Below are 10,737 nucleotides of genomic sequence, written 5' to 3'. Positions count from 1 at the left end.
GTACACACATTCATGTACACTCACACACATACACACTCATGCACACTTGCTCTGGAAAAGCACCTCTGTGGTCAGCCCGTGTGTGTGTGTGTGTGTGTGCGTGTGTGTGTGCCGCCTCCCCCGGCCGGGTCACCGTATTCAGTCATGACAGTGGCGGTGGTACCCATGTGGGTAGTCCCGAGCCAGCGTGTCCACGCAGGGTCCTGCCTTTGGCCCTGAATGTGTCTGTCAGTGTGTTCCCGGTCTCTCTGTGTGAGTGTCGTCCCCAATCCCCCATCCCTCCCCCCCTTGGATCTCTAATTAGTGGTTTGGGGTTTGTTCCTTTTCCCTCCTGTTCCTTCCCTCAGCAGCAGCGGCGAGCGGGCGGGCGCGCGGCAGCCTCAGCAGTAGCAGCAGCAGCAGCAGCAGCAGCAGAAGCAGCCCCCGTCGCTGCCACCGCCACCGTGAGCAGCACAGCTGCGAGGACCCTGGAGTAAGACTGCGGGATCGGACCTGCGCGGGAAGAGGAGTGTGGCCGGCCTGGGACAGGAGCTGATCCTTCCCCACCACCCCCCACCAAATCTGCTGGCCACCGGTTGTCCGCACGCTCCCTGCCAGCCCTCCAGTGAGGACCGACCGGGACAGCTAGCCTCAGGATCCCCAGGTACTCTCCTCAGTGGCTGGGGAAGCGTGGGACGTGGTGGGCTGTGGGACACCTGGCTCCTCCATCCCTCACCCTTTCCCCTCCCTCCGGGGAAGTCCTGACAACTTGCCGGTGCACACCCTGCTCCTTCCTCACCCTAGCCCTGGGTGCCCCCTACTCCTTCCCCTCCCAAGCAGTACCCCCCATCTCCCTCCCAGATCCCTTCTTTGGGGAGCTCAGCAAATGAAGCAGGAAATTTGGACCCTCTGCCTCCCTCTTTCGTCCTCCTCATTGGATCCGGAGCCTTCTCCAGTGGGAAAGCTGTAATTAGAGGGTGGATCCCTACAGACAGAGAGCAACCCCCCCACCCCCCACCCTCCAGTCCCTTCTAACTTTAGATCTCTTCTCTCCCATTCGCCCTCCCTCTCCCCTTTCCCTCTCTCCGACTCGGCTCTCTCCATCTGCCTGGCTCCCTGGGACTCCAGCCTCGCGATGGCGTCCTCCCTGCTTGAGGTAACTGCCCCTCACCCCTGCTGCCGCCTGCCACCTCCTGTCCCCGCCCCCCCGGAAAACCAGCCACACTCTTCATGGTCCTAAGCCTGCCATTTCCACCTCTACCCCAACTCACAGGGACAGACAGAACTACGGTGCTTGTCATAGCCACAAGAGAGTTCTTCTGAGGAGGAGAGAGGAGTGGTGTTGGTGGGGGAGGAGGTCTCTGGAGGATGAGGGGAGGAGACAGGACAGGAGGCAAAACAGGGCAAGGGGCAAAGGAGTAGAAGGGGTCCAAAGAAAGCGTGAATTCCTAAGGTTGGCCAGGAATTCCAGCTGTGAGGAGTGGGGAAACCAGCTAGCCGGCAGGGGCCAAGTGAGTGGCGAGAGATGCAAGGCACCTCATTTGGGAACAGAATGGTAAGAAGTTGTGGTAGAGAGAGGACCTGCTGGACCGCCACAGAATAGCAACTGGATACAGTTCTTTAGCCGGTCCTGTGTTCTGGGACTCCTACCTAAGCAATATTGTGCCTGACATGGGGTGACAGAACTCAACCTATGTGTGGAAGGCTTCAAAGGAGAGGAGGAGGAGAGCAACTCTCTGTATGCCTGTGGGGTGTGTGTGTGTGTGTGTGTGTGTGTGTGTTTGGTGTGTGTGGGGGTTTTGCTGGCCAGAGGAATGGAGCCCAGGCCTGAGAGAGAACCAAGGAGGAGGGACAGGGTCTGAGGCCGCCAGCCCGGCTCACAAATATTTAGCTTTCAGCCAAAGACAAACTCAGCTCTATTTTGGGAGTGGGAGGCTCCAGGGCCGACTGGGCCACTTCCCCTCAGGCTGGGACCCCAGCATCCATGCCTCTGGCACTAGAGAGAGGGAGCTGGGGTGCTGTCCTGTCATTTGGGTTCAGGGGAAATCACTGACTCTATCTGGAGGGTGGGGTGGGGTGACAGGACCCAAGGTTCCTAGTTAAGAAGGGGTGACCGAGAGTTCTCTCTGCTTCTGGGTCTCTGATTCCTGCTTTCCGGCTCCCTGTTGCAGCTACAGGAATTTGGGTGGAGAATCCCCATTGAAAGTCACATTCCTCCTAAGCGCCTCGGATCTTCCCAAATCTTGAGGCCTTTGGACCCCCATCTCTGATATTGGTGCCAGTGCTTGGGTTCCAAGACGGGTGATGTCCCAGCTGGGAAGCTGGCTTGTTCCACCTGTAAGGATACGTGTGTGAGGGGGAGCAGGGGTCTTGATCACCTGTGTGTACTGGCCTGCATGTAAGTGTTCCCATGCCAGCCAGGGCACCTGCATGCGACTGCTTTTGGGGGTGGGAGTATATATATGTGAGCCAGCCAGTTGAATGCTTTAGTCCAAATGCATGCTGGGCTGTGAGAGAGTGACTTAGGTTGAGTTTCAGTGGAATGGAACCGCAAGCCTGTGGCATGGACCCCCCAGGTTCCTTGTCGTCGTGTTGTCTGCATGGTCAAGGGTCCCCAGATGCTTTACTTGCTCCCCAAGCTGCATTGGGGAGCAGGGTGGTGTCTTGCCACCTCCCTGGGACTCTCCAGAGAAAGAGCCATCAATCAAGACCAAACACTGTGGTCTTGAGGCCATTGGAGGCATCAAGTGTGTGGATACCCAGGGTCCACCCAGGGCCGGGGCAGTGTCAGTGGGCGTAGGCAGCACGCCAGTCCTGCCAGCGTGGCGCTGGTGCCTAGGGGAGGGGCTGGTCCAGAGGCCTGCTGGCAAGACATGGAATTGGGGTAATGCTTGATAGGAGGGATGGATCACAGATGCTGGGCTTTCGCGCCCCTCCCCCCCACAGAGGCCATCAAGGTCCTCCATCTGATCTTTCACTTAGTTTTAGGGGTGCCTGAGAACTCAGCCTTCTCTCTGCCCTCCCAGAGGTCTCTGCCTGGTAAGGGTAAGAGCTTCCCAGCATTGAGAAGTAATTGGAGTTCAGGGAGGGAAGAAGCTACTGTTTAATGGGAGGCTTCCCTAGGTCAAGTGTGATGCAAAGGCTCAGGGAGAAAGGGGGGTGGAAATGGGGGCAGCAACTAGGTGGGAATGGACAATGTGGGGAGCAGGGAGTTGGGGCTAAGAGAGTTGGGAATTGGGTGCCTCCTGGGCAAGGCCATTCTACGCCCAGATGCACAGCAAGGGTTTCTAGCAGAAGCCAAGCTTACCATGGCACTGGGCTCTCTGTGGCATGGTAAAGAAGGGGGGTGGGTTCCCTTATTGTCCTCTGGGTAGGGGAGGGGACTGCTTTTATCCTGTTCTTTCTCCAAAGTTTCCCCATCAGTACTTGAAGCCTGCATGAGTATTTGTTGTTAATTAAAAAAAAAAAAAAAAAAAAAAGATGGGGGAGAAACAGAAACGGGACAGCCAGCAGGTAGGACTCAGGGCTTGGAAACGAAACTTAGCTGGTGGGTCAGGGGCGCCTGTGCTGGGAATCATCCGCCAGGACCTTCTTTGACACAGCTGTTAGGAAAGAGCAAACTACACTAGAAGGAGACTGAGGCTGTGGGGAGACTCAGCCACGTGCTCGGGCTTCCAGAATCTTCTGCCTGGATCTGTTGCTTTGCATCCCTCTTCCCTGCCCTTAGGGGACCTGGGGGGACCTCTGCTCCCCAGGGCTGGGGTCTCCTGGTGGCCTGGAACTGGCTCCCTTCTTTCACCACCCCCTTCCTTCCCCACAGCTGGGTGGGGTCCCTGGGCTTGGCGGAGGCCCCTGTGGCCACAGTGTGAGGGCCGGGCGGGGGGACGGCGTCGGCGTTTTTAAAAATAAACCGACCGCAGGGAAACCATCGGAGCCGGGCCGGGCTGGGCAGAGGGGGAAGGGTGGCTGGGGGGTGGCAGGGAGAGGAGGGAGGAGCAGCCTGGTTTGGGGGTTTTCTGGGGCCCAGCAGCTCCTTGGTTTTTCTCTTAGGTAGAAAGTCAGCCTACCTCCTCCTCCTCCTGCTTTCTCTCCCCTCCCATCTTACCCTCTGTTTTCCTTGCCTCTCCTTGCCAGGCTCTTTCCACCACCTCGCCTCCTTTGTTTATTCTGCTTCTCAATCTCTCTCTCTCTCTTCCTCCCTCTTTCCCTTTTGTCTCTTCACCTTTCCGCTCTTGGGAGGGGGGCAGTTCCTGCCTGGTTCTGTCCTGCCCTCCTTAGGCCCTCTCTTCTCTGACCCCGGCACATTTTCAGTGGTGTTTCCTCACCGTGTGTAGGATCCTTTTTAAATTTTAGTTATTTTTTAAAAGATGTCTTCATTTATTTGAAGCAGTAACAGAGTGAGGAGAGGAGAGACACAGAAGAGAAGATCTGCCACCCGCTAGTTCACACCCCAAATGCCTGTGTCAGGCAGGGTCAGGTCCAAAAAGGAGCCGGGAATTTCATTCTGGTTGCCTCCCAAGTGCAAGGGCAGGAAGCTGGGATGGGGGTACCCAGTATTTGCGATTTACACTGACACTGTCCTATGGAACGTGGTTGTCCCAAAAGACTTGATTTTTGCCTCCATTCTATCCTGCTGCAGCCCACCCTGCTGGGAGGAGCCCTGTGTGTTTCCTGTGGCTAGCCTGGAAGAGATCTTTTTTGGTGGCTCAACTCTGGGAGCCCACGCGGTCAGCAGGACCTCACAGGGAGGTCATTGGGCAAGGGGGGACAGCAGCTCTGCACAGGGGAGCAATGCACAAGGGGTGACTGCACACACCCCTCCCTGTGCAACCTTGAGATTCCTGGAGCCACTTCTAGGTTAGATCACACACACACACTCCAACAGAATACCAGTTATGGGACTGCTGTTGGGACGTAGCGGGTTACACCATCTCCTGCAACAGTGCCTTCTCATATACAAACACCAGCTTGAGTTCTGGTTGCTTTGCTTGCTATCCAGTTCCCTGCTAAAGCACCCAGGAAGACAGTGGTGGATATTTAAAAGCTTGAGCCCCTACAACCAGATGGAATGCAGCCACCTGGAGAGCGGACCAGCAGATGGAAGAAGCCTTTCTCTTCCTGTCTTTCTCTGTGTGTCACTCTCTGCCTTCCGAATAAATGAAATAAATGTTGGGGCCAGATATGTGGCACAGAAGGTTAAAGCCACTACCTGTAGGGCTCACATCCCATATGGGTGCCAGCTAGAGCCTGGCTGCTCGACTTCCCATCTAGCTCCCTGCTAATGTACCTGGCAAAGTAACATAGCATGGTCCAAGTGTTTGCCCCCCCCCCACCCCCCCGCACCCACATAGCAGACTCAGAAGAAGCTCCTGGCTCTTGGCTTTGGATCAGCTCAGCTTCCTGGCATTGCAGCCATTTGGGGGAGTGAATCAGTGGATGGAAGATCTCTTTTTTTTCTGTCTCTCCTTGTTTCTCTGTTGTAACTCTGTTTTTGAAATAAAAATAACAACATGAATATACAGCATGCTTGGAGCTACCTAGGCACCCCTGAGAGCCCTTGGCTCTTTCCCCAGCTTTATTGGGCCGGCACCAGGCAATTGCTGTTTGAGATCCCCAATCAGGGAACTATACAGGTCTGTCTCTGGAGGACATGTTTATGGTGGGATTCTCAGTAATGAGTGCACATGTGTGCCAGCCAGGGGCGCTACAGGGGATCTCATCCTTGGAGGTCCCAAGCCCCACACGGCAGGGGTTCCACAAGGGCTGCAGGGGTGGTTTGGCTTGGGAGCAAAACCATGGTGGGCATTGGGTAGATACCTTTGCGTGTCTAAAAGACCTGCAAGGTCTCCCAGACCTGTGTGCATCAGGGGATCCTGGGTTCTGAAGGGATGTGGCTGTGGGGCAGGATCCTGGCCACCCTAATGCCCGTTTTGGGGGAAATTATAAGACTTCAAGCTCTCCCAGGTCGTCCAAAGGGTCCCAGCTGGCACCCCAAAGCAGGAGGTGGCCATTGCTGGCCTGAAAGACATTCTTGCCTCAGCCACAGTCCTGACCTGGCCACAGCCATGTTCCCTCTCAATGTCCTAGTGTCTCCACCATTGCTTTCCTTTGCTCCCCAGCCCCCAGAGTCCCTGCTAAGAGATTTTCTCCAGGGACATGGGGACATAACTTCAGGGAGACCAGGCCATGGCTTCATCAGGACCTGAGGCAGTGATAAGAAGTGGGGTATGGGGCATAGGGCGATATGGGGGCAAATGTGGTTCCATAACCCTTAGCCTTCCTTCCAGACTGCTCTGGGAACCTCATCTTAATCCGTAAGTCTGTGACTATGGCTTCTGTTTGCTCCAGTTTCACTCACAGGTGGAGTTAGAATCCCAATTCTCACTTCCCCCAGCTGTTGTCTCTTTCCCTTCACCCAGCTACTTTCTTGGCCATTTAAAAAAACATATATATTCTAGTCCTGGCTGCTGCACTTCTGCTCCAGCTCCCTGCTCATGCACCTGAGAAAGCAGCGGAGACTGGCCCAAGTGCTTGGGCTCTCGTACCCCCACGGGAGACCCTGAGGAAGTTGATGGTTTCAGTCCTGACTGTAGCAGCCATTTGGAGAGTAAACCAGTGAATAGAAGATTTCTTTCTCTCCCTCTCTGCATCTGTGCCTTTCAAATCAATAAGATAATTTTTTTGAAAAAAGGCCTGTCCCTTAGAGGCCTCTGTACTCCCCTAAGAGGCCCCCACAGTGAGCCCTACTTCCAACCAATGGGGGTGAGGACTGGCTGGAAGCCTAGGCCTCTGTTCCCTTCCCACAAACGCAGCATCTTAGCTCAGCCTGGATGCCCCCTTTTCGCTGGCCTTCCTTGTATGCTGCTGTATTCCCACCCTCTCCTCAGCTCCCCATGCCCCTAGGTCTCTGTCCTGGTTTTGCCCTGTGTTGTGCCTTCCCACTTTTCTCCCTGCTAAGCCCTGCTTCCCTCTCTCTGCAGGAGGAAGCTCATTATGGCTCCAGTCCTCTGGCCATGCTGACGGCAGCGTGTAGCAAATTCGGTGGCTCCAGCCCTCTGCGGGACTCAAGCACGCTGGGCAAAGCGGGCACCAAGAAGCCCTACTCTGTGGGCAGTGACCTCTCAGCTCCCAAAGCCATGGGGGATGCCTATCCAGCCCCCTTTTCCAGCACCAATGGGCTCCTGTCACCTGCAGGCAGTCCTCCAGCACCCACCTCGGGCTACGCCAATGACTACCCGTCCTTTTCTCATACATTCCCTGGGCCCACGGGCACCCAAGACCCCGGGCTCCTGGTGCCCAAGGGGCACAGCTCTCCTGACTGCCTGCCCAGTGTCTACACTTCTCTGGACATGGCACATCCCTACGGATCCTGGTACAAGGCGGGTATCCACGCGGGCATCTCGCCAGGCGCAGGCAACGCTCCTACTCCTTGGTGGGACATGCATCCTGGGGGCAACTGGCTAGGTGGTGGGCAGGGCCAGGGTGATGGGCTGCAAGGGACACTGCCTACTGGTCCTGCTCAGCCTCCACTGAACCCCCAGCTGCCCACTTACCCCTCCGACTTTGCACCCCTTAATCCAGCCCCCTATCCGGCCCCCCACCTGCTGCAGCCAGGGCCCCAGCATGTCTTGCCCCAAGAAGTGTATAAGCCCAAGGCGGTGGGCAACAGTGGGCAGCTGGAGGGCAGTGGTGGCACCAAGCCTCCCAGGGGTGCAGGCACAGGGGGCAATGGTGGCTACGGGGGCAGCGGGGCAGGGCGTTCCTCCTGCGACTGCCCTAACTGCCAGGAGCTGGAGCGGCTCGGGGCAGCAGCAGCCGGTCTCCGGAAAAAGCCCATCCACAGCTGTCACATCCCTGGCTGCGGGAAGGTATACGGCAAGGCCTCCCACCTGAAGGCCCACTTGCGTTGGCACACGGGCGAGAGGCCTTTCGTCTGCAACTGGCTCTTCTGCGGCAAGAGGTTCACCCGCTCCGATGAGCTGGAACGCCACGTGCGTACCCACACGCGGGAGAAGAAGTTCACCTGCCTGCTGTGCTCCAAGCGCTTTACCCGAAGTGACCACCTGAGCAAACACCAGCGCACCCACGGAGAGCCTGGCCCAGGTCCCCCAACTGCCAGCGGCCCCAAGGAGCTAGGGGAGGGCCGCACCGCGGGGGAAGAGGAGGCCAGTCAGACACCCAGACCTTCTGCTTCCTCGCCTGCGCCCCCAGAAAAAGCCCCTGGGAGCAGCCCAGAGCAGAGTAACCTGCTTGAGATCTGAGCCAGGGTGGGGCAGGGTCTCCATCCCCTGAGGCTGCTCTAGCCAGCTTTGCTTGGCTTGCCCCTCCCTCCCTTCACCAGCTGCATGCTGGACTTGGGTCTATTCCAGGGTCCACCAGCATCTCCCCTGCACGCCTCCTCAGTTCACTCTTAGCAAAGTCTCAGCTCAGGCCCTCGCCTTGTTCCTGATTGCTAAGCAATTCTCGGCCCCTGCTCACAACTTCTCTGTCCCTTTTCCTCTTTCTGGACTCCCAACACCTGCTTCTCCATCTCACTAACTCCTACTGTTTCGCAAGCTAACTTACTCCTATCCTCAGCTTCCAGGCCCCTATATTCCTAACTTCCAACTCTACTGCTTTGCACTCTCCAGAGCTTTCTCCTTTTTACAAACATGATGATGACGATGATGATAATGATGATGATAATTTATTGCCCCCTGGTGGCCTATGCATTTAGGGACCAGAGATGGGGGACTGGGGTGAATGACCTGGCTGGGAACAGGGTACCAAAAAGGGGGCAGACCAGATCGGATCCCAAAGATGGAGTGGCCCCTTCCCCCACTGCCGGGGTCCCGGGAGACTGCCCCCAGACCTGTATATCTAACCCCTGTGCACCAGGAGTAATGAATAGTAATAATAATAATTCTATTTATCTAAGTTATGACGGGTCAGGTAGGGTAAGCTGGGGGAGGGAAGAGGATCCATTTCTGCTAAGGAAATTCTAGCCAAACACGTCTGAGTTCAGAAACAGTGTTAGTGGAAAACTTGTTTGCAGAATTCCTATCACCAGGAGCCCACAGGTCGGGGTTTCTCCGTTAACAGGGTCTCTACCAATGGAGTTGGTTTAGGAGACCTTCATTCTAGAACTTACAGGCTATCTCCACATTAAGGCAACCCTAGGTTCTCCCAGCCCTGCCAGAAGCTGTGAACCCTCGGGTCCTAGGTAGGGGAAGAAAGATTGGAATGCAGTCCAGCTCTTGGGTCCCAAGCAGAGGCTCTTCCTGTCCCCTGGCCTCAGACCCTTTGACCCCATCAGGTTAATCCCTTGTTGCCATGGTTAAGGAGAGCTTGCGGCCCCTCCCCCTTAGACACCTGCTGTTTGAGGAAGAAGCCCACCTGACTGGGCTGGTGGTGGGTGGGGAAGGCTTTCTCTGGTAAATCAAGTATTTATTCACTGCCTCCTCTGGGCAAGGCCTGGTGCCTAGAAGCCACGAGAGAGAATAATTTACAGAGCAAGGCGGCCAGAGGTTCTCAAGCTGATTTGGCGGGTTGAGGGGCACAGCCACGGACCCCCAGCTCGGGGCCTCTGCTGCTCCCAGCTGCACCTTTCCAGGACTTTCCAAGCCGCTTCGTGCCTTCCAGTGCCTTTCCTGTGACGTCGGATCCTCCTTTTCCATCCCCTGCTCCCTCAAGGCCCCAAGTTCAAGGGTTAAAGCCGCTAGAGCTTGGGGAGAGGGTAATGTGGATCACACCCTTATGGAGTCTCTCTCTCTCTTTTTTTAATTTAATAAATAAAAATTTGGTTTGAAATGTCTGTGCTTGGTAAAAAGAACGAGGAAGGGTGGGTTTGGTCCTGGCAATCCGGTGGGATACTTCATCATGGTGTGTATTTGCACATTAACACTCCTGGTAAAATGGCTGGTGGGCTATGCACATCTAGCACTGTCCGCTCGATCTTCTAGGGCCCTTTTTGCAACAACCAACCTGGGCCAGACCAGTGCGGCCATCCTGAGCCCGCAGAAGCACCGCTGTTCGGCCAAGGATGATGCGCGGGGACCCGGCCCGGCTCGCGATGAGGTTCTCAAGCTGGCGGCCCCAGCCTGGCACGTACCCTGCCCCCCTACCCGGGGCCTTGCAATCAGTCCTGCTCGCCACAGAAGCTAGAGTTAGTGGAGGAACAAAAGCCACTCTGTGGCCGCTGTCCCCACGCCACAATAGGGCTTTGTGCAGCCCCCACTGCCCCCTCACTCCCCAGGGCTCCCCCGCTGGGCTTGAGGTGGGGCGCTTGGGCCACTGTCCCCCACCCCAGGCCTGGGTCTGCAGCTCCCTGTGAGTGTCACACGGCCCACTTCTCCGTCGGAGCTTTTGAGAGGCGCTGGGGCTCGTGGAAGTTTGGGGAGTGGGTGGGTGATGATAGTGGCGATGATGGGCGAACTCAGGCTGCGAGCAGGCCCCTTCCCCACTCGGTGCTGCCGCCACTCCGGCCCCCGTCCAGGTGCGAACTCTCCTGCCCTCGGGCGGGGCGCGCGGGGCTTCAAAGGCGCTTTGAAGCCACCGATGTTCCGAGGGCTTCTGCAGCGGGCTGGGGTCGGGGGGTGGGGATGTGGTGGAAGAGACGTGGGGCGAGAGGGGCTGCGGCGGGGTGAGGAGGGGCGAGGGCGCCACGGAGCTGGGCTGGGAGGGGACGCGGCCCCACGCGCTCCCCGCGCACCCCGCGAGGCGGGCTCCTCGGGACCCCCCAGGGTCTGGCTGGCCGAGCCCTCCCGGTCTCCGCCTGTC

General features: G+C 57.1%; 1 protein-coding gene across 1 annotated transcript; it reads left to right on the top strand.

Moving 5' to 3' along the window:
• Positions 1-1,093: 1,093 nt before the first annotated feature.
• SP7 (Sp7 transcription factor) lies at positions 1,094-8,268 on the top strand. Its single transcript, XM_040989214.1, has 2 exons — positions 1,094-1,135; positions 6,960-8,268. The coding sequence occupies exons 1-2, from the start codon at positions 1,115-1,117 to the stop codon at positions 8,238-8,240; spliced, it is 1,302 nt and encodes a 433-aa protein (XP_040845148.1). The 5' UTR covers positions 1,094-1,114; the 3' UTR covers positions 8,241-8,268.
• The last annotated feature ends 2,469 nt before the right edge of the window (positions 8,269-10,737 follow it).

The sequence above is a fragment of the Ochotona curzoniae genome, unplaced genomic scaffold (assembly GCF_017591425.1).
Source record: "Ochotona curzoniae isolate NIBS_2020 unplaced genomic scaffold, NIBS_Ocur_1.0 contig_1014, whole genome shotgun sequence".
NCBI lineage: Eukaryota > Metazoa > Chordata > Mammalia > Lagomorpha > Ochotonidae > Ochotona > Ochotona curzoniae.
Note: the sequence above shows the minus strand (reverse complement) of the source record. Positions and strands in the feature narration are given on the sequence as shown.